The sequence below is a fragment of the Neolamprologus multifasciatus genome, chromosome 8, assembly GCF_963576455.1.
Source record: "Neolamprologus multifasciatus chromosome 8, fNeoMul1.2, whole genome shotgun sequence".
NCBI lineage: Eukaryota > Metazoa > Chordata > Actinopteri > Cichliformes > Cichlidae > Neolamprologus > Neolamprologus multifasciatus.
Genome location: NC_140446.1, coordinates 5,862,737 through 5,889,348, shown reverse-complemented (window position 1 = coordinate 5,889,348; position 26,612 = coordinate 5,862,737). Strand labels below are relative to the sequence as shown.

General features: G+C 41.2%; 1 protein-coding gene and 1 non-coding gene across 4 annotated transcripts in view; one reads left to right on the top strand and one right to left on the bottom strand.

Moving 5' to 3' along the window:
• Positions 1 to 522: 522 nt before the first annotated feature.
• trnal-cag (transfer RNA leucine (anticodon CAG)) lies at positions 523 to 605 on the bottom strand. The gene has a single exon. It is a non-coding gene; the product is annotated as a tRNA-Leu (tRNA).
• Positions 606 to 13,987: 13,382 nt separating this feature from the next.
• The window catches only part of etv4 (ETS variant transcription factor 4), a 42,443-nt gene continuing 29,818 nt past the window's right edge, over positions 13,988 to 26,612 (top strand). The window contains exons 1-5 of one of the 3 annotated variants that reach the window (XM_085169635.1): positions 13,988 to 14,098; positions 14,544 to 14,629; positions 18,047 to 18,137; positions 18,279 to 18,326; positions 24,840 to 24,893. In XM_085169635.1, the coding sequence (XP_085025761.1) occupies positions 18,083 to 18,137; positions 18,279 to 18,326; positions 24,840 to 24,893 (157 nt within the window). In that variant the 5' untranslated portion in view covers positions 13,988 to 14,098; positions 14,544 to 14,629; positions 18,047 to 18,082. Of the gene's footprint in view, positions 14,099 to 14,543; positions 14,630 to 17,278; positions 17,447 to 17,712; positions 17,840 to 18,046; positions 18,138 to 18,278; positions 18,327 to 24,839; positions 24,894 to 26,612 lie in introns of those variants that run through there. The other 2 variants (XM_085169633.1, XM_085169634.1) reach the window with 2 other exon arrangements.

Sequence of the window (26,612 nt, the reverse complement as noted above, 5' to 3'; positions counted from 1 at the left end):
GGTGTAGGTCACAAGCAACCAAGGATTCGGGTGAGCTCATTGTGAAACCTAGCCCAAACCTATCATGTGATTTCCTGAGGTCAAATGGCCCAGGATGAGAGTGGGCGTTAAGGCTTCTGGGAAGGTATCTCAACACTGGATTATAGATGTCAGACAGTTGGTGTCCTATGCCACCACCTCTGTTCAAAGATGGTCATTCACAGTGGACATAGATGTAACGGAGCAGTCTGTATCTGCAGTGAATTTGGCTGTGTGGAACAATTGATTTTGCAAAACATTCGGACTCCGGTAGACGCATGAGAGAGGTACTTGAGGTCAGTATCTTGCACAAGGATATTTGGCATGTAGATTAAAGCATCCCATCACCAACCTGGTAGGTGACCTGCACTACAGCACCCCCGACACTAACTAAAACAGATTTCAAGTTCATAACTTATCAAAGCAGTTGCCATTTGGTGGCAACTTCTTTATTGAAGGAAGACATCACATAACATTTCAGTCTTGAGTTTAATAAGCAAGGGATGTCAGGAGTGGGATTTGAACCCACGCCTCCAGGAGAGACTGCGACCTGAACGCAGCGCCTTAGACCGCTCGGCCATCCTGACACATTTTCCCTTGTTGATACAGAATCCACATGACAGACTACCAGATCAAGACACCTTTACAACTCATCAGATTGGCAGACTATTACACCTCTGCTTTACCAACACATATTCAGCTGAGATTCAAGAAGTCACTTGGATGAGTGATGAGACATTTCTTCAACTATGTGATAAATGAATGTGACCAAGTTGCCGTACAGAAAGGAACTGACTTCTACTTCACATCTAAAGCACATTTGTGAGATTTGAGGTTTAGAGCTATGGATTTTTGCAGGCTGAGATCCAGTTGGTGAAGGAATATGTAATGGATGTCTGTGAAGGTTCTCAGTCATCCAGGTCATTGTAGTCTAAGGAGCTTGGAAACTTCTTTAAACTTCTTTAAGTTGCTGGAAGACATTTCACCTCTCATCCGAGAAACTTCTTCAGTTCTAGGGTCAAATGGTGGAGTGTCCCAGATTTAAGGCCTGTGGGAGTGTCCGCCCAAGAGGGACTATGGACCCTCTAATGATCCTCTCCCCAATGACACGAGCCAAGGTGTGAAAACGGGTGTAGGCCACAAGCAACCAAGGATTCGGGTGAGCTCATTGTGAAACCTAGCCCCAACTTGTCATGTGATTTCCTGAGGTCAAATGGCCCAGGATGAGAGTGGGCGTTAAGGCTTCTGGGAAGGTATCTCAACACTGGATTATAGATGTCAGACAGTTGGTGCCCATTTATATAATGTTAGCAGACACTGTCAGCATTTTAACCTATGAAGCATTGTTGATTAGGACGGACCATCATCCACTTGCAACATTTGCAGAGGATAGACGAGGACATTTTCAGGCAAACCATAAATTGTAGTCCACCGGAAAAAAAGATTTGTGCTGTCATAAAACTCGTTACTTATTTCCATCTATCCTTTACATTACAGTCATATTGTGGCAGCAGTTTGCTATCCGGTCGTTAAGTCTGACGTCACTAGCCGTGTCTGGGCCTAAACTCCGCTGCAGGTCCATATATCAAACGATCACTATGGCATTACTGAGAGTTGAAAAACTGTCTAAAGTCTTTCATCTTTAATAAAATGATCAGCGTTCTGCTCTACCAGGTGTAACAATTGAGTTTAACATCCAGGCAGCCATGAAAACGGAATTTATGACATTTAACGGAGTTAGAAGTTAGCAGGAAGTTAGCTTGCTAGCTTCTATCTAAATACAATATAGCATGTCCTGACTGTGGGGTTTTGGAAACAAATTAAAACGCACAGCTCTGTTATCACTTCCAACATAAATGAAGACAGAAAACTAAGCAGCAGTGACGTTTGTAGGGTTACTGAAGTTTGGCTAGCTGGTATATAATGATGAGCTACGTGACCGCTAGCGACACAGCTATGTTAGCATAATATAAACAAGCTAACTTTTTTTCCACTCGATAAAAGTTAACGCGAGTGTTCTTGGTGGTCAGGAACAAATGTAATCGCATGGCAGGATGCTGTAAAAGGACCAAACTTCAGCCAGGAGAACAACTGAGATAATCCATCCACAATACGAGGTTAGTCATTCATATACTGCTGCATGGCCTGGGCTGTAGTTACATCCTAAGGTTTTAAAAACTGAGCTTAAATAAATGATTAGCGGTAATAAAAGCCGAGGGAGGTCAACAGTGATCACTGACTGTTTTAGGAGCTTTTTGAGATTAAATAGAAGAAAATACATAACATTAAGCATGTTAACAACACTAAAGCCATATTAAACGCAGACTACTTTAGGCCCGGAAGTAGGATTCGTCACGTCATCACTTAACGACCGGATTGTCACTAAAAGCGCCGCTTGCCTCTGTACTTACTGAAACTGTAGCTGGCTCCAATTTACTGGTGTGTCCATCCACCAGTAACAATGACTTGTGCTTATTTTTAGCGATGTGCACATATCCATTGTGGATCAACCTTCTTTCAAAGTAATGGGAGACCAGCGTGGGAAGCTGTCACTGGTTCTACGTTCACTTCTCCAAGATTAGTTATGATCTGCGCTTTGTTTCAAAACCCAGTTAGCTTTAGCAAATAAATGAGCATCAGTGATTTAGCATTGCAACAGATGAGTTTCCTCTTGATAACCACATTGGGCAACATGTGTGATGTAGAGGAGATCGAGTAATAAAACTACTTTAGTACCTCATCAAGGAAATCTCTAACAATGAAAACAACAGCTAAGTCGACCAGGTGCAGGCTCGGCAGCACTTTCAGATTAGCATCTGTGAGAAATCACTTGGTTTAACCAGCAGTTTTTATAAACACTCCCTCTAAACAATTTTTTAAATTAATATATTTTATTTTATTTTTAAAATCAAGATTTAGGCTTGTGTTTCAGAGGTCATGAACGACTGTTTTGTTGTTTTTGTTTTCAGAGCTGCATAATCCTCACAGGACAGCAACAAACATGATTTATAGGACATGATGCTGAACATTAAACAGAATATAAAGTATTTTAAATCAGATAAACTTTAAATATATGCAGGAGTAATATTGATCATTTAACACTGATGTGGATCTTTTTTCTGCAGAGGAATTATTTTTACTTTGTATACTTTATGCACACGTTTTGTGCGTAGTGAAGTGTAGTTTGAAAAATTCCTCCACTACTTGTTGCTGTCAGCTACTAGTTAATAGCATTTGGTAAAATAACAGGTGTTTATTTAGCTATACAAGTAATTAATATTTTACAATTCTTGACTTTAAGGTTTTGAAACTTAAATAAGTCTATCGCTTTTTAACCAAGCTCCTTAGACTACCATAACCTGGATGACTGAGAACCTACACAGAGATATCCAGCCAGGAAGGAGTGCAGAAAAATGAAGATGTCCATGCAGACTGCAGACAGTCAGCATAAAGGGTTTGTTTTAATCTGATCTGACTTGTCTTGTTAAATTGTTAAATAGTGGATGGAGAAGTTTTTATTTGTCTGTATTTTGTGTGGGAAAAAAATCTACACAGACAACAAAGAATATACAGAATCATATAGAAACTTTAAGAAATTCCTTGGGATAGTTTTCCCTGACCCTCACATCCTATTAAACTCACAATCACCCATAGTAGGACATCTGCGGTCAAGCTGCGTTATCAGGTCTCCTAGTACCGGATAAACCCAAACTAAACACAACCACCCACTTGTTCAGGCCTCCAAACAGGCTTGTGTGTTGTTTTGGTGGAAAGATCTGGAGGCATTGTTTACACCACAGAGTTAACAAGGATTGAGAGTCATTACAAGCAGGAATCCAAGAAAATTAGACAGGCCCCCTTGTGAAAACAGCACAATACAGGATTGCAAAACCATGAAACGCCAGCAGAAAATGTGGAGCACAGCTCAGGAAAGCTAAAATAACTTGTTATTAATCTGTTTTTGCTCTTTCGATCTCAATGCCAGGCATCCCATAACAGACATCTTTATCATCAGTATGCCAAACAGTCCTACCATCTACATGTCCTGCCTTTGATTTAACAGAGGAGGTTTTGATGAAGGGGAGCCCATGCCCCGAGGCCAGCCCCACTGGTTTTCCCCTTGTATGGATAGATAAACCAGCTGCAGCCCTATAAATGACATAACATGGGATTTTTTTGTCTCCTGAAATTAGCATGGAAATGAAGTGGAAAATGGGATATAAATGGAAATGTGGGTGAAGAGGGGGCTGCTGGCAACAATAAGAGGGTTTACTCAAAACCAGCCCGATGTGAGCAGTGGGAGAGTCAGAGAAAGAGACATAACAAGGCTCTCTGTGTCTTCTCAAAGCTATCCTGCTTTTAGAACAAAACAGCGTCTCCCACAACTGACTTTGGTCTCCATGATGGATGTCTGGCTAGTAATAGAAGCCCAGTTTTATGGTGTCGGTATGTGAACCATGGATAAAAACGCATTTGAACGTATCTTTAACAGTCTATAAATGACCGGATGCAATAGCAAGTGGTTTATGTTGCAAATAATAAGTAAAAATATCCTCCTTCTTTAAAGAATAATTAGTTGTGATAATCTTTTGTATGTTTTTGCCATAATATAAAGAGTGTAGACTCGGTCATCATCGTGCTTAAAAACTCAAAACACCAGATTAACTTAATCTACTTTACTTTCTTCCTTTTGCATAAAGGACTGAATCTGAATATCACAGTTCTTTCAACATTTTATTAACTTTTTTATGGTGAAACCATTTGAATACAAGCGCGCTGATCCACACAGGTGTGCACACGGGTGTTCACTGTACGTAGACTTAAATCACACCTTCCTTGGCTGCTACTTCAAAGCACATTGTGCGCTGTCTGTTTACACTTAGCTAGATTAATGCGATGGTGTTGTGTTTAGTATGTTGCTTTGTTTTTTTTGCTTGTTTTCTATTCTTTTTCTCTCAACAGGTGATCCAGGAGATATCTTCCCCCCCCCCTTTCTCACTGTCCCTCTCCCCTTCTGTTTTTCTTTTCCTTCCTCTTTCTTTCTCCCTTTCCTATCCCTCACTCATGTCTGTCCCGTCTGTAACAACTGAAAATAAAATAAAATAAATAATAAAAACAAAGGTCGATCAAATGGACCAATACGGCAATGCCATGATGATCCATTTGGCAAAATAAATCCATTGGGTATCCTTGTTGGTCTTCAGACAACAATTCTGACGGCTAAAGAACCAAATGGGACAGGCAAAAAAAAAACAAAAAACATTTTATTAACTCTTTCTTCTTCTTTTATTTATTTACTTTTGATTTTGGTATGACACCAATGGACTATCCTATCATCCATGATGAGGAATCTGCATTTGGGAGCATGTTTGGTTTAGTTGACCACCCCTTTCAGTTGGCTGTCTGTAGGCAAATACCACTGCAAACAGACCCGACTGTGGTAGCATAAATTAAGCATTAGGAGTACGAATGCACTGAAGCTTTATCTCTTAGCCTTACCTTAACCTCCTAGGACCTGGCGTCCACATATGTGGACATCACATTTTGGGTTATTTAGACCAAAATACTAAGACTACAAGGGCCTGATATCCACTTACGAGGACATTATACTGCTACTGTTCTATCGAAATTTTAAACAAATATCCTTATATGTGGCTCTCATTTTTCTTAGAAACAAAAATTAGGTTAAAAAAAAATCTGGTAATTCTTTGTTTTTACATTCATAAGGTCCCAATGAGCTCAAATATCAAAGAGAAATTAAAAATGCATGCCGTGGAAGAGTTCGGGTCTTAGGAGGTTAATGCAAACTTCCATGTCTCCATAGACTGGCCTTTAAAAAAAGTTGATATCACCCAGCCGTTTAAGTACTGCAGCGGTTAGCACTGGCACCTCACAGCAAGAGGGCAGAGTCGATTTGAATTCAATCTGGGACCTTTATGTGTGCATTTGGTCTGCGTGGAATCTCTCTGGTGTCTCCAGCTTCCTCCCACAGTCCAAAGATGTACATGGTGTTAGGTTAAGTGCTGATTGTAAAGGATTGTAAGGACATACAGGAGAAAAACACGAATAAAATCAAATAACAAATAAATACGGGATAGATTACATTTATGTTTATGATATATTTTCTCCCATTTCAAAGCATTAAAATTGGTATTTTCCAGTGTGTATGTATGTGTGTGTGTGAGTGGGAGTATCTCTGTGGGGGAGACTTTAGAGTCAGCTTTGTGTTTGTGTTCCTGGCAGCTCAGCTGGGACGGTGCAGCTGCATGGCAGCCACTTACAGGGCCACCAGTCAAAAACAACCCTATAAATGCTATTGTGCTCACCTGATTGATCTTTCACAAGCTCAGGGCAGGCCAGACAGGCTGACTTTGGAGAGGAATGGCAGGGAATGGTTGGTGAACAAACAAGCGAGCCAGTGTCTGCAGCAGAGGAGGTTGGGCCGCAGGTGGCAAGGAGGCACGCTTGGGTTGGCGCACTAGCCTTCGTCAGATGCCAACAGTGACATTTCCTGACTATGGCTATACACAAGCAGGCATCCCAGCAACGGTGCAGCGTCCTGGGGGGAATGAAGAAAAGGACCTAGGGTGGATTTTACAGCACACATGGGCTAAGGAGGAGGGGCAGTGCACATACATGGTAGTATGCATTAAACATGAAACAGACACTTCCTCATAAACACACAACCTCTTTTAACCTCTCTCTTTTCACAGACGCACCTCCGATGAAGCTGCTGCAGCTGAGGCGAGTGAAGCCTGTCTTTGGTGCTGGCTGCACATCACTGCCAGGAATTCCACAGGGTGGTGCACGGGTGGGAAATCACTCGGTATGTCTCTGTGGTCTAAAACCCAGCAGGCAGTAACAATCCTCTGCACATTGCCAAAAGGCGTAAATCAAAATCCTGGAAGCAGCCTCAGAGTTAAGAACCAAACATGTCAAGCAAAGTGAATCACAAATCAACTCTCAGCTTTCTTGTACATACAGGCTCAAATGCAGCACGATCACCATCAGTTTGTCAAAGCGTAGCAACGTGATATAGAGTCTTTTAACGCCTTAAACAATAGGATCTTTTCAGGAAGGTTCCAAGTTTCAATAATCCCGCATGACCTTTGGAGGAAGTGTCCTGTAAAATCATACAGCAAACATAGCTGGCTCTATTTTGTCTAGAGTTATTTTCAGGTATGTATTGTTTGCAAAGGAAATTGTCCTGGATGTAAATCAGGCACCTTGGGTTTTGCACAGGCAGGACACGAGGCAGCCCTGGGGGGTCTAGATTTGGCAACATAGCATACTAAGGATGTGAGATAGTCGGGAACGGAGGTGGAGCTGATATTATTTTTGGTCACCTTGGGGGGGGGAAAAACTGGAAAAGGTGTCTTGCGTGTTGCAAGGACGTGTAGGACATGCACACAGGCAGTACACACAGTTGTTCTTGTTTGCATTATGAAGGATTTTCCAGTTGGCATGGCATGTCAGAGAGGCTGCTCTTCCTTGCAAGCCTATTCCATATTCTAAACAAACCGAGCTCCCTGTTAGCTTCCAGCCTCAGTGTTTGTTTTAACGGTCCACTGTCCGTGAAGACATCTGATGTATGCTTCAAGATATAGAAGAAATGGCTATTTTATTTCTGTTTTGCACTGGAAAGTTTGAGTTTGGGTCATTCAGAAGATTAGAATATACAAACATTATGAAATACAGTTTTCTACTGCCAGGTTGGACCGTTTTACCTTCAGAACTGCCTTAACTGTTCATGGCACAGATTCAACCATATGCTGGAAACATTCCTCAGTCATTTTGGTAATACTGACAAAAGTGCAGCGGATTTGTTGGCTGCATACCAATAACGGGAACCAAACAATGCTTTGGTGCATAAGCAATGCTCAGATGGTACCGAGGAGCCTAAAGTGTGCCCAGAAAATATCCCTCACAGCATTGCATCGTCACGTCCAGCCTGAACCCAACCTTTCCATCCAAATGCATCAGCATAAATCGATCAGGCAACACTTTTCCAGTCTTCTGTTGTCCGATTTTGGTGAGCATGTGTGAACTGTAGTCTCCGTTTCCTGTTCTTATGTGATAGGAGTGGCACTCGGTGTGGTCTTCTTCTGCTTTTCTCTGTTTTTTCCCAGTAGATCAGCAGTTTCTGAAATACTCAAACAACCCGTAAGTTTTTGATTCAGTCATGTTTGCATAAATATTTAAATATTTAGTCCTGTTTAAATATTTAAACGTTTACATACATATTTACTTAAGTAGCACTTAATCACAACAATAAGACTTTTGTGGACCAAAGAAATCTTTTGATTGTTTCAATATTTCTTGGCGAAAGTCTTCGCTTCCTTGTGTATCGTCGCTTCACACAATTCCTTAGAAGCCCATTTTTCTTTTCATGCTCTGACTCCAGTGACTAATGTTGGTGTGATGGGAATGGTCTAGACATAAGCAAACATTATTGCAGCGTCGGCATATCTGGAAAAAAAATCCATGTAAACATGAGCTGAGCAAGTAACACTAAGGAGAAATGGACCAACAAGGAAGGCTTCACAAAGCAATTTTTACTCAAAGTGTACATTTTTACTCATATTTCTTCTTAATTTGCAATCTTTGGTGCTCACACACAGTGAGCACAAGTAATTCAGAGAGAAAATTAGGAAACTGAGAGTTCAGTAAGTTCTCTCTTGTCCTGTCTTCATTCCTTTCCCATGCTATAAATATTTACATGAATATTCTGCTCCAATTACGTACCTGCATATGTTTTCTGAGCCTCTACTCTGCTTCCTTTAAATTCACTGTGTTCTGTCACTGTCCCTTTCAGGCCCTCTTCCTCCCACTCTCCAAGTCATTCAGATTGTCCAGAAAAATATCCACTTCCTCAGCTCTACCACCAGTGGGTTATAGTCACTATCACCTAACTTCCTCTGGGATAATGCTCTATGGTGTTGCATCTCATGGGAGTCAAACCACCACATTTTGCATACCTGGCTAAAACACTACTTTTACAAGTCCATTGTCAGCATGGAAGCCACAAAAGACAACAAACACATGTGGTTGTTGCTACGCTAACCTCCAGCTCCACCTTAGCATCCCTGTTCTCAGTAGAATCAGAAGAATTACTAAGAATAAACTCTGTTACCCTCACTTAGACCTGTTTAATTTGAAAGATCAGCCATTTGAAAGCACTTTAAATTTTGAGAACCTTACAACGCTATAGATAGAAACTCTATGATCCAGTGATCCACTACAGGCAAGAACTTTGTGACAGCAGAGAGGAAGAGCTCACTTTTAATAGGAAGACATCTGCAGTAGGGAGCACAGCCAAATGGGTATTGTTAGAGAAATAAGAAGAGACAAAAGAGGAAGACAGAGAGACGACTAAAAGGACAAAGAACACACTGGGGGAGAGTGAAGGCCAACTGGTTGAAATGACATGGCATACTAGCATATAAATGCATGGGGAGGGGGGGAAAGGAGCATAGAGGAGAGATCCTCAGGGGAGGTCTCTCAGCAGGATAACTAAAGGATGATTTAAGGTCGTTTGATCCAGCCTTAAGCTTTCTCAAGAAGGAAAGTTTAAAGCCTGATCTTAAAAGTAGAGAGGGTGTCTACCCCCTGAACCCAGAGTGGTGCAGGAGGGTATCTATCCCCTGAAACCAAACTGAGCGAGGAGCCTGACATAATCTATTTGAACTAAAGTGAGTAAATTCAGTAAAAAGAATGAACAAATAAACATAGTTTTATTTGCAGGGAAGATTTGCAAGCATAGATTGAACCCATATGTTTTTGTTTTGGATTCCCCTTAACAACCACTGCCCAGCAAAGCAGAACAATAGCTGTTATGGGGAATCTATTACATTCCCAGTAAAGCTGCAGCTGCTGCATGCAAACTGTCAACAAATGCTTGGTGGAAATGGGCAGCTTTGTGAAATAAACTGACAATGAAGGTTGCTAGCAAAGCCACATATATACACAGGATGTGTTGAATTCATATTACTCAAGTAATGGAGACCGGGGTCAGAGTGTTTTTGTCAGAGAATGACTAATGGCTGGCAAGTGCTCAGGGTGGCGGCTCATCACATAACATTAGGAAGTAGAGTTAATATTTAAATCACTTCATCTTCATTTACAGCAGAGAAGACATGTCAACAAATACCACATCAACAACAAACTGCTTTAAACTAAAAAAGGTGCTCTCTATTTAAATTTCATTGCAAATGTTTTGATTTTAAAAGAAGAGACAATTCTATTCTATCCTAGTATATCAGAATAAATAATTGTTTTTTATTCCCAAGTTAATGTTTTCCTACTAAGTCACAGGCTTTCAACAACTACCCTTTCACCTTCCCCTAATATGCTACATATACCCCATAACTGTTAAACCCACTCTACTAGGTTGGACTTCAGAATTGCCTCACTTCTTTTTGGCATAGATTCAACAAGGTGCTGGAAACGTTCCTCTGAGATTTTGGTTCATATTGACATGATAGCATCAGAGTTGCATTAGACAGTTGCTGCAGATTTGTTGGCTGCTTATTCATGGTGTGAATCTCATGTTCAAACACATCCCAAAGGTGCTCTATTGGATCGTGGTCTGTGACTGTGGATGCCATTTAAGTACAGTAAACTCATTTTTATGTTCAATAAACCAGTTTGAGATCATCTGAGGTCACTCACTGTGGTCATAAAGGGATGGACACGTCAGCAATAATACTCAGGTCGGCTTTCACATATGAATGATGCTCAACTGGTTCTAATGAGCCTAAAATGTGTGAAGTTTCCCACACCATTATACCACCACAGCCTGAACCACTGATACGAGGCAGAATGGATCCATATTTCTATGTCACTCAAAGCAAATTCTGTCCCTGCGATCTGAATGTTGCAACAGAAATATAGACTCATCAGACCAGGCAACATTTTTCCAATCTTCAATTGTCCAATTTTGGTGATCCTGTGTAAACTGCCTCGCTTTCCTGCTAATAGCTAGGGCAGCGGTCCCCGACCCCGGGCGTCGGACTGGTACCGGTCCGTGAGTCGTTTGGTACCGGGCCGCGAGAGTTGAGGCTCAGGTGTGAAATGTAGTTTTCAGGGTTTTTATCGGTTTTCAGCGTCATTTCGTTATCGTTTTTATGTTAACTCGGTTTTCCTGGGTCTTTTCACATGTGTTATGAATAAATCTCCTCTTTTCGGTACCGGTACCAGTTTTATTTTGTTGTATTTATCCGCGACACCTTAAAGGCCGGTCCGTGAAAATATTGTCGGGCATATACCGGTCCGTGGCGCCAAAAAAGGTTGGGGACCGCTGAGCTAGGGCACCCAGTGTGGTCTTTACAGCCCATCTGCTTAAAGGTTTGACATGTTAGAAGCTCTTCTCTTGGTGGGAACCAGTGGTTATGTGAGTTACTGTCAGCTCAAATGAGTCTGGCCATTGACCTCTTTGACCTCTGACATCAACGATGCATTTTCTCCCAGAGAACTCTTTGGATATGTTCTCTTTTTTTTGGACCTTCTCTCTAAACTCAGGAGATTGTTGTGTCTGAAAATCAAAGTAGATCATCAGTTTCTGAAATGCTCACAGCAGCCCATCTGGCACCAACAACCATGCCATGTTCAAAGTCACCTAAGTCACCTTTCTTCCTCAACCCTATACTAGGGTTTGAACTTGAGCAGGTTGTTTTGACAGGCTGCTGTGTGACTGGCTGATTAGATACTTGCAGTTGAACACATGCACCTAAAAAACTGGCAGTGAGTATGTGTCCATTTAAAAAAACATAAATAAATGTTGAACGCTTATACCAGCCCGTGGTGCATTTATGCTAACATCGACCAAAAGTCTTTAAAATTTTTCAGAAATAATCTAAAATTTGCACAACAACATGACAAGAAAGAAATCTTCACGTGCTGATGAAGCTCAAATACAACAAGCACTCAAATTTGCTCTGTAAAGTAGTTATTCTGGGGTTTTGCTTTTGTGATTTCCTGTGTTTAAAAAAATACGATTAGGTTAAAATGCCTGAAAACTACATCATTTTAATGCATTAATACATGCATAAGAGTTGGTGAGGGAAACTCTGCAGTATGGGTGTGATTGTTTTGATTATGCATCGTGATTCCAGTAAATCCTCGTGTGATGTTGCCCTTGTTTTAGTTCATTTTATGTTTATCAGTCACCATCAGCCTTATCAGGAGCGAGGGAGGAGAGAGGAAAGACAGAGAGGTGTTGTCGACGGCCCTTCCACACACACCCATCCCCCCCACAGACGCCTTCTGCCCCCTCGTCTCCCTCTGCATCAGTTTGTCATTCCCGTCATGCATTTATGCTTTGATTTCGTCCTTTATTGAAAGCATTTCACTCTTTTGGAAAAATTTCTGCCCGTCTTTCCTCCATTTCAACACACCTCACTTTTTCTCTCCCCATAGCGGCAACAGCTAAAGCTATAATAACATTTCATCCATCCATCAAGCACAGCCAGCTTTGATCAATAAGCACTTTGAGTCCACTCTGCAGCACCGCACTGAACTTAAAATGTCTCCCCTCTGTCTCTGTTAGTACTTATCTCCCTGCTGACAAAGCTATATTAGACTGAAGGGTGGATGACTATTACAATAGATTTCACAATGCTTTTCAGCACTATGCGTGTGTATGTGTGTTCTGTAAATGAAATAGATGGGAGGTGATCTATAGCCACTGCTTCTCCATTCATCCTAAAGGACCTAAAGAAGTTGTAAATCTTGCATAAGCTGTAGCAACAGAACTGCATCAGCACAACGCTAAATGTAGGTGTATCACTGTGTAGGTACTTAACGCGGCTGTTTCTGCTCCTTTCTCCTCTTTTATCCAATTTGAGGAAGTCAAATTAAAAACATGTGTGCTTTCCGAGCGCGTGCCACATCTCCAAAGTCAACTTTTTTTTTTTTCCACGGTGCATTGTCTGGAAGCACATGTGACAGTTCCCACTTTAGATGTAAAAATGTTGACTCGTGGGTGAAAAGTAACAGTAAGCCAAAGAGAGAGGGGGTTTCCATGTGAGGATTTTGAAATAACGGCGTCGTTTTTCACATCTGAAAAGTTCATTTAGCATAAAGAAAGAGATCGTTTACAAACACAAAGATCGTCTTTTTCACGGGGAAAATGGGGAGTTTTCACATGTCTTCCTGTCACATGTGGATTGTCACATCTGACTTATTTTTGCAGGTATTTGCCAATACTCTGTGGTAACGGCACCATAATGTTGAGTGTTGCTTTAATAAAGCGCAGTGTAGTGCAACCATCAGCAAAAAATCTTTGTTTTTTTCCAACCGGTCACTGGAAAAGAGCTGGTTATGTAAAGCCTGGACTTTTTAGGTTGTGACTTCTCTGGGGAACACTGGTGAGCTTTCTATGTTGGGTTTGACTCATATGTTTTCGGCCTGTTTGCTGGGGGGGGTTTTTTATGTGCGTTTCAAACATTGCTTTTAATACTGACATGAACAATTAAATCAAAAGATTTTAGATGTTTTAAAATATAGGTAATGTTAGAGTCTATGGGTTTCTCTCATTTTTAAGCATTTTCAGTTTGACCTTCTTTGCTATTGACAAGCTCCAGGTTTTTGATTAGTAGATGTATCGAGTCAATTCCAGTTTGTTTCTGTATTTTTTCCTACTTTTCTAGTTTAGTGTTTATGAAGCTTGTCATTTGAGATTTATTCCTTATATTTTGGTATAATGTTTTTGTCTCCCCAGCATCCTTCGTTCAGTGAGTTTTCTTAGTTTAAACCTCTAGTTATTTCCTATTTTACTTTATCAGTTAGTCTCTTGTATCTAAATCGGAGTTTGACTGCCTTACCCATGATTGTCTTTATTGCCTTCACCTGTGTCCCCTTTGCCCCAGCTGTCTCCACTTCCCCAATTACTCCATGAGTATAAATAGTCCAGACCGTTCCCTTAAATGTTTGTATCTGGAGAAGGGTGGTGGACTGAGAATTTGAAGGGTTTTACAGTAGGCGCCTGGACAACAATGTAATGCCAGATGTGCAGAAGTTGAATTATAACATGCAAATCTTAACTCGCTACAAGATCTTCTTACATTGTTGCTTTATGCAGGTAATATAAATGAGGACAGCCATTATAACGTTTGGAAATTAAAAAACAACAGTAACACACATACACAAGGCCATATTTATTAGGTGTGTGCCTGTGCACCCGCTTTGGACTCTAGATCAACCTGAATAAAAAGTTTGCTTCATTTTCAGTTACATCTACCTGATCTTGTGACCACGGGTGCAAGATTCATGGTTTAGCAAGATGGAAGTCAGAGCTTTGCTGTCACAAAAGTGGCTGGCCTTCTACTTGGCTACATCACCGTGATAAACTCATACTGAGTACTTAACCTGGTCACAAGCAAGTTATAGTCAGGTTCAAAATCAACTGACACTGACTGTTATATTCACAGCATGTTTTCAGTGCATTGTCGTTGTTTTATAGGTGCAAGTTCTCAGGATTCTTCTCATAGTGTTTTTAAAATAGTTGCATTTTATGTTCTTTATAGATTTTTCATCATCGACCACTGATCGGAGTAGGTGGCACTCATTGGGATCATTTTGTGCAGAAGAGTCATATGACGGCCATTTTTATGTAAGTGCATACGGACCCTGAAGAAGAAAGCCCTGCTTAAAAAACAGAGAGCTAACAATCATCACCATGATACCCATTATAGCCAACTGGAGTTTCATATTTTGTTGAGCCAGTGAAGGCAAAGAAAGCCTGGCTATGTTGAACATCATTTGCTGTATAGCCCTCTGCATTTGGGTTCTTTATCCTGTGAACTTGACAAATACAATGACATTTGTATACCACAAGTTTACCCTCAGTGTTTTGCATATTAGCGTTCTGACTGACACTAGACACAAGTAGGATTGTCTAAAGAGATAAGGTTAGCTAAGTGAACACCAGTGTACCAAATATTCTAGCTAACAAGTGCTTAGTACACGTTATCAGAAACCACAAAAGCCACCCTTGAAGTGGTGCTAGAGAAAAGGTCAGAGGATAACAATGTCGGATAGATCCATCCTCTTTAGCCCACAACTTAAGGTATAGAACTTCTTGAGATATTTCACTGGATACGTCAAAACGTGGAGTAACCAGTAGAGGTATATGAAACAAATGACAGAATTTGTTTGGGATCATAAATCTTGGTTGAGTATTTAGCTGCAGTGCATATAACTGTTGGTACATATTGACCCAAATGGCCTGATATGTTGAAATGACTTGTATTTATGGATAAACGGCACGCCCATTTTCATAACTCACACTGTGTGTTTTCACAATTCATTTTTGCTTTTTATGCTTTATTTGACGATATACACCACGGACGAATGACTAATGAGAGCCTACGCCTGTCTAAGCTGTAGTCTTTTGACCTATTTAAGGTCATACACTGACGCACAACGTTGAAAATCCATCAAAACAACACGTGAAACATCCCTGAAGCTGCGTGCTTTTATAGGCAAATCCAAAAATGGACGCAGAATATCAACTTCCCCTAGTTTATGCAGTTTGAGATCCAACAAAGATTGTAAAGGCATTCTGCGTCTTACGCAAAAGAAAAACAAAATTGTGTAACTTGATGTTTTTTTCACCACTTTATTTACTTTAATCTTCCAGCATTTTGAGGGGCCTCAAACCCTGACTTGAGACCCACTGTACCATCTTATAGAAGAGCATTGAGCGGCTTAAATTCAATTAAATTATCAGAATCTTTTCTAATTTCCTTGAGTCTGTGTTCCTGTTCTGTAGTGAAACTGCTCAGTGCTACTGTAGCAGTACAGAGCGGAGCTGATGCAATATTTATAGCCTGTTGTGTACATCTAAATGTGCATCTAAATATCATTAAGCAGGAAATAACCTGTACAGTATCCCTTGTTATGGAGACTGAATATCAACAGAGGAGAAATGAGGACGAGGAGGGTGCACGTGCTCTTATAAGGCTCATTGCTGTATCTCTGAATCTCGTTCACCGCTGAAACTAAACGCAAATCCCTTTAGGACTTGATTTCCTGTCTCTCGACTGGCCTCTCTCTGTTTTTTCAAACTGTTTCTGTGGCTTTAATTTGGCAAAATAGTTTCATAAGCAGTGAGCACTTCCCCATTCTCTCAGCCTCGAAGAGCTTTAAATCCTGTGGTTATCATGTGGCGTAGAGTTAAAACCACAAAAACGTAAGAATCCTTAATCCTGAATTCATTTGCGTCACTTTTTTAAAGCTTATTTTGATCTATGTAACTCCTGCAGGGCTGGTTCCACTTTTTCCTGGCCTGGCTGTGATGTCTTGTTATAAATAAGGGGGGGAGAGACATGAAATGAGGTAAACAACATGAGGTTCTTTGAGTTTGTCTGGGCAGAAAAGAAAAAAAAGTCAGGACTTTCGTGCCAGGGCAGGTTTTTATGAATGGACGGGTTTTTTTTTTTCCTCTCTCTTTTTTGTGAATGAAAAACAACTGGAAAATCCAGTATAAAAGCTAACAGCCTGCCGAGATGTGATTGGCTGCTAAGACCCAAACTCCACCTACGGTTGCTAGGATCCTGACTACCAGGCCTCTGATTGGCTAATAGAGGGGACCGAGACTTCATTCATAAGCCAGTGTATTCATCCGGACAAAGCCAAGAAATTCGAGCTCTTGAAGAGGAAATCCACCAATCACGAGTCTCTCTGGACCGAGCCAGAAAAGCACGTCTCCATATTACCCCCAAATCATCTATGCTGGAGAAGTGACAGCACAGCTGGCGTTCAAAAGTCACCACACTTCGGTATAAACTTTATCTAAGACCGTGCGTCAATCAAATCGGGTTTAGTTTAGTCGTTGCCTCTCGACAACACACGCTCACAAAAAATCCAACATCTGTTTCCCCCTCGCAGTTTCCTACAAAAAAAAGTGGAGCCTGGCAATCTGAGCAGACGTGGCAAAAAGCCCAAGAAAAGTCTCAAATACACACATCTTATATGTTGTGCACTTTTCTAAACATCCGAAGTGTTTTTGAACCAGAAAAGGGAACTTTTGCGCACATTAACTAACAAAGCTGCATCTTTCTGCAAATACAAGTAAATAGGTGGTTGCTCGGTTTTTTGTTGTTGTTGTTGTTGTTTTTAACTTTACCTGAAACTTGCAATCTGTCACACTCACACAGACACACACAAACGCAAAAAGAAGATTTGTAAAGAGGGCCGCAGCCCGCTGGGTAATCACTCGCCATCGCTTCCCCTCGGCATTTTTTGTGAATGGAGCTCATTATGCATGCAGCCTCCACGCAGCTCCATTCACAAGCAGCGCTCCCTCCTCTCTCTGCAGGCTGCGTGGATCTCACTCAACTCAGCCTAAATGACCACAAACGGTTAACGGATGGATTATAAGATGGATGGATATCTGGACCAGCAAGTGCCTTACACTTTAGCAAATGTACGTATATTCGGATTAACTCTCCGCTTCTCTTTCGCCTGGTTTTTTACGTTTCTGCTACCGGGTTTTGTTTTTGTTTTTTAAATTTCTCTCGGCGTCGCGTCTGCACGAGTTTTGGCTGGAGCAGCTGTGTGTGCGTGCGCGCGATAGGAAACTGTTTGTCAAGCCGCTTAAAACTATGAAAAAAATCCACTCAAAGTAAAGGATATAATGTGGCGCATTTAATGTTTGTCAGCGGGCTTTCTTACGTGAAAGAGTTCGTTTGGAGAACGTGTCAATGTGTGCCAAATGGTCACGTCGTTCAGACGCATACGGCGCGTTTGTTTTTCCAAGATTGCCTCCACAACTGGGAAATCAGTTGTTTTCAGTGGAGCTTGACGCTCACCAACTGCAGTAGGATCTCATTTGTAATCCATGACACTGTTATCATTATTATTATATCATCATCAGTCCAAGTGGTAGCTTTTGCATCACTTCATGCCATTTTTCCTGGCCATAGTAAAGAGCTGTTAACTGCTTTGACACTGATGTGCTTAAAATGCCCTGTTGGGAGTCCATTTCTCACTTCTTTTCCTCTCTTAACCTCTATGGCTTTTGCAGAAGTCGCAAGGAAATGGGCCCCTAAATAGACTGTTGATGGCAGCGAAAAGGAAATACATGGACACAGAATTGCCCCCTCAGGAATCTGAAGGTAAAGTGAAAGAGTAGAAGTTTAGTCCTCTGGTCTTTTTACATGTTATACATCATGATCTATGGTTAGTGTCAGTCAGTCTGTGTCGTAGCTACTGTGTGTCGATGAATATTCACTCTGTTTTTCTGTCTTTCTGTTCAGACCTCTTCCAGGATTTAAGCCAGCTCCAAGAGACGTGGCTCACAGAAGGTGAGACTTGGCTGACTCTTAATGTATAATTTCTGTGATGTGACTTTGACAGCCGTGGGGGTTGATGCTACATGCGTCTGGGCAGATCTGTAACCACTGAAACCACAAAGAATCATTTTATTTGATGCTAAGATTTGCTTGAAATATTCTGAGACTACTACAGATATGCATGGCTCCCTGTTTTTTGTGCTTATGCCACAACATTTTGCACTTTTATTGAACTGCTTTCAAACTTTATGACAAAGCTAATCGGGTTAGTTTTGCTGCCATACAGGATCTCGATTTTTCTGACTCAACACGCATGCTCGTAAAATGCTCAGAATCCCCCCCCACCTCCAAAAAGTGAACACAGACGGGACATTATTAGCTTTGAGCATACCCTATTTTGGCCATGTTGGCATGTAGTATGCGTGCGAGTTAGGGGCCAATGCAAACAAACAGGCTGTTTGGCTTGTGTCACTCAAAGGCGCATAGCGATGAAATGAGGCCCAGTCAGAGGTGATTGTCAGCTAGTAGACTTAATAAGTGCACTGATGACGTGAGCTGCAATGGAGTAATTATACTGTATGTCAAGAGGGGGAAAACAACACAACCAGTGAGTCACTGAGTGGGTTATTTATTTTTTTTTAGTGGTAACCTGGAGCACAGCAGTGGCAGGACAGTGAGTTTAAATTCGCAGAAAAGCTGCAAGTAAATTGAGAAGATCATCACTGGGTGTGAATTTTGTTGTGTCAGTTGCTTTGATGGGGAAGATTAATAAAATATGCCGTTCACTCCACTGTGAGCCAGAACAACCTGATAAACGCTGCTTAAGGTCATTTTCTACTCTGTTTGCTTACTTGAATGTTTGAACTTCACCATGCAGAATGAATGTGCAGACGATTAAACTTGGACACTTTTTTTAATGTTTGCTGCATATGCAGCTTCCATATGCACAAAACTAAGGGTGGTCTGATATGCAGTGAGAGGGTACTTTTCCTTGAAGTTGGAGATGCATTATATTCCTCAGTTAAATTTGGGAATTGAAAAATATTAATGTGTTCATAGGCTCAAGATTGTTTCATGCGCTGTGTTTTGAATTTTGGGGAAAGTCGTGCACAACTTATTGCTCCGAGCAGTGTTTTTTAGTGTCTTTGGTTTCTTTCTAAACTATGGTTCTCAAAGGTTTGAGGGTCAAAGCCAAAGGGTCAATTTATTTATGAGTACATTTCAAAAACAGGGATTTACTAAGGTGCTATATAAGTAAAAATGTATTAAAATAACATTTAAAAAAATGGATATCAGTCAGGTTTAAAAGCCAATGAATGAAAATAGAATATACACATAAAGACAGTTTGTGCCACACTTTAGGATCAGCTCCTGTTAATTTAGTTTGCCATCAATGGAAAACTCATGATGTATCATTAAAACATGTATGCCAATATATATATATATATATATATTATATATATATATATATATATATATTATATATATATATATATATATATATATATATATATATATATATATATATATATATATATATATATATATATATATATATATATATATTAGTGTCCATCACGTCATCTTTGGGCCAATAGAAAGCTTTGATACATTAACCTATAAAGAATCACTTTTCTGTTGCTATGTAGATTAATTAGCCAGCTCATTTTGACACTATGGACTCAACCTAAGCCACACGACAAAATGCCCTACTAGGGGATGTTTTCATCTCCGTTGTGTTTCCCGATGCAAATAAAGTGGCAATAGTTGTTTGACATTTTTTGTTTTTTAAATCATACTTAGTCATGTACAACTGTAAAATAAGCCAAAGCAAAGGGGGATGTGAATAAAACTGCTTGGTCAAATAAGGCAGCCAAAATTATATTTTAGTCATCATTTCATGGAAAGTGGTAGCTTGCAACTCCTTCATAACAACACTGTGCATGCAGTGAAAGAGTGATCGGGGAATAGCGCGCAGTCTGTCGTGTTTGTTAGTCACAAAAAAATGCTTTAAAAAAATCTTGTTCTCTAGTTGGCTAATCTAGTCTAAGCCCATGTTTAATCAGCATCTGTTAACATTTTGGTCGACCAGTTAACTCATTTAGCAGGATGAAAAGAGTCTTTTTTTTTCTTCCATGTTCCCTCCCAAAAAATGTAAAATCTCCTGTAAACATATTTTTGGTGGAACCTGAATCTGCGTCTTTTGACTCGATTAAGGATCGTTGGATTACTTTTAACAGTCAAATGGGAGCCATTCTGAGTCATCTGTAGTACACAGGAGATAGAAAAATAAGGGAGGTGAAGCAACTTTGATCTGAGACCTCGTGGAAGCGCTTGTGTCTGCCCAAACAGCAGACGGATATTTAAATAGATCCTGCTTCAGAGCCAGCTACTGTTTACAGCAAACAATGTCGTTTCCACGTTAGCTTCCACACCTTTTCACACGCGGCGTCAAATACCTGCAATTTCTCTTCACACCGGCGTCTCGCTTTAACAAAAAGACAAGACCCCAAACCAATAAAGTGCAACAATGGAAGTCACTTCAAAGCTGAGGCCCTATTTGTATTCACACATTTGGCTATTAAAGGCCACACTTAAATGCACCTTCTCCACTTACCTCCAGTGGTGTTAAGCCATTTAGATATCTTTGCCAACGACTTTACTACATAGAAGCTAAATTAAGTTTAGTTTGTGGCGCTCGCAGTCTTGAAATGTCGCTTCCCAGATGATACAGTGTTGTGGTTACGCTGACTAATTCACGAGACCTTTTTAGTTCGCATAGCAACTTCCTACCAAAGAAACGGTCGCTTTGAAATCTGATAATGGGCCTTTGACTGTTTCAATCTCAGTTTTTCAGACATTTAAGTCACTTGTAGAGTTTTCTCTTGAGATCCTGGAACAATAAAACCTAAAACTGTCTGCATGGCTAAATAACACAGAAAGCAACATTTAAAGTGAAAATTAGGCCCTTTCTATAATTAGATAAACCAGGCGTTTAAAGGAATTTAAAACATTGTTTGGCAGCTTATTGTTGAGTCACAGAGAGTGAAGGAGGGGGTGGGGGAAAGACCAAACGAAGTGTGTAAGTGTAACTTTATCAAAGTGTTATTTAACCCTAAGTATGGGGCTTGTTTTCAGCTTTCAGCTAAGACCTCTCCTTTCCTGTTGCATTAATTAAAGACCTTATCGTGAGTGATTGCAGTTGTGAGGGATTCACCGAGGTTGTAAAAGCTGGTTTGCTGGAGGGATTTTTTTTTTTCTACCAAAGCAGAGCGGAAGCAGGAGTGAGACAAAAAGGGTGAAGCGCTGAATGGCAAGAGTTCAGGAGCTTGTCACATCTTGTCTGATTTCTGGGCCTTTAGGTTTGTATGTCTGTAGCTGTTTAGCTCCTCCCAGGATCTCCCACTGTGAGAAGAAAGGGGGGGGGGGAAAGTCATTCGAGGTGCCTGGAAGCATCGAGGAGAACATGCGTCTGTGCCCGAATAAACACACTTTCCTTCTTGTGCTGACTTGCATCTCAAAGTCCCTGATGAGGTGTTCCTGGAAACAAATCAGATACACGTGCAAGCGCTCGTACGCACACAGGAAAGTGTGCAGACGCAAACGCACACACAGACACACGGGGTGATGCCTGACGCTCATCATTTGTTTTCCCTCTCCCGCGTCTCTACGAGGTCCAGCGTGTTCCGCTTTGGACATGTTGAAACTAGTGGAAATGATTGATTGTTGGATGTGCAGGACTAAATATTGGCCCCTGCTCTGTCTCATACGGCAGCTTTATTCCTCCCCCCCTGAGGGCGAAAGACTGAAAAGTTAAAAGGGGGTAATATTATTATGGTATAGTAAACCACAGGATGCGGCGTTATATAAGAAATCGATGTCATTTATCAGAACATGCTCCAAAACGGAGTCATCCGGTTTCCTCTGCACAGGAAGGAGGAGTGTGACAACAAGAAAGTGGATTTGAATTTCTTATTTCCTCTTTTTGTCCTCTGCCTCTGCTCGCTCGCTCGCTCGCCGTCTGCGTTTTGTCGTCTCCACTGATGAAGTGAGAGAGCGAGCGATGAGGCCACTGAGGTCGAACGCTGGGTCAGATTGTGGTTCTTGGGTGAGGTTACAATCAAAGGTCCTGTTGCAGAGTTGCCATTTTTGTAAGGTTAAAAAAAGTTGCTCTTTATCTAAAAAGTAGATACTTTTCCTCTTTTTAGTGGGTAAATGATGCTTAAGTACCCACAGTGTGTTGTTGTTTTTTTTGTTTGTTTTGTTTTTTTGGGTTTTTTTGTAGCTCATTACACCCCTGATTGGGTTCATGATATTTAATGATACCCATCAAATTTTCCTTACCAGTTAGGTCGTACCATGACGTAAGTTTGAGTCCCAAGCAATGGAAACACTTAAAGTCCACACTCTTGTGTAGCTGGAGCGTTGCCAGATTAAAAAGGTTGCGAGCTCTGGCTCCGCGCTACGATTAGGGTTAGGTCATTAACTCGAGGGTTGGCAAAAGAAATGCCAGTGCGTGCATCTGACCTCTTCACCCTTAGTAGGGTGTTGGCAGTCCAACGATTTAGGCTTTTCAACGGCGTTTGTGTGACTCAAAGTCCAAAGCTCCAAAAGGATAATTGTGAATGGGGTTTGGAAAGAGTAGCACAATAGCGTCTGTCTAGCTCCGCTGCACCTGGGCTTGGCGTCGCTCGCTCTGCTTATTCAGTTAGATCCTAGATGAGATTCATTATGAGAGAGTGCCTAATCAGGCCCACTGAAAACGTACACCACTGCAAGCCATTACAGATCAGATGGAGATATCACATATCACCGTATTGACTCGTCTATTTTTACAAATCAGTGTAAGTCGGGTGTATTTTGTTTCTTAGATGCAAACTTCTCTATCACTGAAAGGTAACTGAATATGATTTGGGTTAATATATTACTCGCATTAAATAGTATTCACTCTGACATATGGAGGGCACTTTACTAAAGTCACATATCCATTGTCTTTAATGCCTTTTATCAATCTACGCAATATTTGGGGGATTTAAATCACATCATTTAGCTTTTAATGGGACTGAAACTTGGCTGAAATTTGGGGATTTATGCTTGCCGATTCATTTTTGTTTTAATTACTTTAAGTATAACTGCTGGTCTACTGGAATTTTTGCACACAACCTTTTCAAGGGTTTACAGTGAACGGTGCAAAAAGCAAAAATAACCAACGAGCGGCTGTTCTCTGGGCAAACATTCCTTGTTGATGTTAAAGGGATGAGATTGTTTTGAGGAAGGCAACAGTAACTCAAATAACCAGGCATGCAAAAGAGCATCTCTTAACGCACAACATGCAAAACCTTCAAGTAGAAGACCACACCAGGAGTCACTCCTGTCAGCTAGAAACAGGAAACCGAGGCTACAATTTGCAATAGCTGGAAAAAATCGGACAACAGCAAATTGTACAAACATCATCAGGTATGAGTTTCTGCTGTGACATTTAGATGGTGAGGTCAGAACTTGGTGTAAACATCACGAAAGCGTGGTAGCATCCTGCTTTATTACCGACTGAGCATTGTTTCAGTATCACGTCATATGGACCAAAGTCTCTGAGGAATGTTTCCATCGCCTTGTTGAATTTATGCCATGAAGAATGAAGTCCTGAAAGCAAAATGGGCTCCAACCCAGTGCTAGCAAGGTACACTTAATAAAGCGGTCGGTCAATGTAGCTCTATTATATTCAAGAGAATACAGCCAATATGGCACACCAAAACAATCTAGATACTTAATAACCCTACAAGCAACAAGAAAAATATCTAGACTTGATTTCATGGGGAACTATTCACGTAATCTTCACTTGCTCTTGTTTCGCTCTTCCACTTCTTCTTTTTGCTTTTAGTTTCCTTGTTTTCTCTCTACTTCTATTTTAAGCCAGTCGCCATCTCGGCAGAAGATGAAATCCAGACTGCTTTTAGATTGTTAGACAAAAGTCCCCAACTCTTTGGAAACAAATCCAAAAAGTAAAGAGCTGGTTTGTCACACCGTGTGACAGATGTCTTCACTGGTTGGGCTAGAGCGGATTGTATTGTCTGTTGGGATTTTGAGTAGAAACTAGATAACACCTGCCTGTTAGTGCAGAGATGTCTGACGGGTTTGAGTTGAGGGAACTTTCACTTATAGACAAAAACATTGTGAAATCGAAGCGGGCAGGCTGGGTGGGGGGCTGAAGGACATTATTTCCTCTATATAATAGTCTTAAAGCAAGGACAAAGAAAAAATTGTATTGTATTTTTGATGTGACTGCTACAAATGCTACACAAAACCAGTTTGGCAGGTTAACATCTACAGTGTATCCGTGTTGTTGTTTTATTGATTTATCGATGAGTAAACTGTTGGAATGCTACACACACAAATCATGAAGGTGACCTGAATGAGCACGACTCGGGTTTCAAAGAAGAGAAGAAAGTTACACTATCAGGGATGAAAGAAAGGTAGAGAAATATTAGATTCTTGTCTAAAACACAATCTGTTTCTTCTTACTTTCAGCTCAGGTTCCTGACAGCGATGAGCAATTTGTTCCTGATTTCCATTCTGAGAACTGTGAGTACATTCAGTTTTGTCCTTTTAATCGAATGTCTGGAAATGCGCTCTGTGTCAATTTCATAGAAAACAAACTTTGGCCTTTTGACCACGCTTTGTCACAAAATTTCTACTTCAATCAGGTATTGAGTCGTGTAACACACATGCCCATCTAACCCCATCTTTCTGCTTTGGCATTTAGCTCGTTCGTATAATTCCTGTTGAATTTTGCATGTTATGAGAAAGACGGGATGAAAGCAGCGGTCAGAGGCTTACGTGGGGATACTGTAACTCGCTGATGTTACAGTAATCTCTTTGGGAGGCAAAGCTATGCAGAAGCAGAGGGGCTAATGACCCAGTCAACATGGAGTGAGTTTGGATCCCGGCATTATGTGCTGCCATCCATTTGCATGCCTTTGAAAAGTTGAATGGAGACGGCCCAGGAAACCAGTAAAAAAAATTATTCAGGGCCCAGGTACAAAGATGGCCTTTTGTCCGTATCGGAAGGTGTAAAATAGAAAAGCAAATTCCTGGGCTGCACAACTGAGCGCCTATTTGAATGAGTTTCCCTTTCTTGTTGTGTGTTTTAACAATGGCGATTCAGGATATGGGTGGGAGTACGTGTTGCTCTACAAACAGTTTTTTTGTTTTTTTTTTCGGCCCCATTCAGCACATTGAAGGCTTCTCCGTCTTAAGCAATGACACCGAAATGGCTGGCAACTTAAAGGAATCTTAAAGGGAACTTCTAGAATTAATCCCACCCCCTAAGTAAAACTGGCAGCTTTGGTTCCCGGTCAAAGGCGCTTCCTCCATGTGCCTTTTGTGTGCAAACATCATGTGATTTAACCAGCTCCGTGTCACCGCTGTTCGGCCCCTCGGTGACACATGCCCTGCACAATATTGTCACCGTGTCGGCCGACAATGCGGAGGAGGATGTGCGGATGATCCCCGGGCCACGCAGAGGTCATGTCTACTTAACCCCCTGGACTGTCAGCCAATCAGCTGTCAGGTCTCCACTAAGGGTTGACCTGGGTATGATTTGCAGGGTCAGCGGGGCTTCGATTTGACAGGCAGCTCACTTATACGCAGCAGAGACACTCCTGCGTTGACAGACAGTGTCCCTGCTGATCGCGGTCAATAGCCGCCGAGTCCACTTAGAGCATCTCTATTCAGCTCTGACTGGTGGAAAACTGAAGCTGACAAGCGACTTTAAATATTTGCGCTTGTTCTGTTCCCATGCTGAACTGAAAAGGCGTTCTCAGCAAGTGTTTAAAAAAAGAAAGAGGTGACTCACCTGTTTTGGAAACTCAAAAACATTGAAAAAAAAAAAGAAGCATAAAGGAAAGCCTTAATCCCAGGTGACCGGGATATAATTGAGGCCTCCACTGAATAAGCGTCCTACTAAAAAATTAAACATTGTTGTTTACCGAGTCAAGTTGTTACCTGCATGGGTGTGGTGCTGACGAAGGGAGGAAATGTGGAGCGAGTGAAATGGCAAAAGAGAGGCAAAAACATTGGAACATGTTGGAATGCTAGATTAGAGGAGAGGAGGGGGCAAAGCAGGGATTGTGCAATACCTGCACATCTGGTAAATCTATCTCATCTGGTCCATTCTCCCTCAGTTCACAGCTAACAAGCATGCTCTGTCTGCAGGCCGCCACTGAGGGAAGGTTATGCAAACATGCAACTTTTATGTACTTGCTGACCTGCCTGTGTGTGCTTAAAGGTAATTGAGCCATT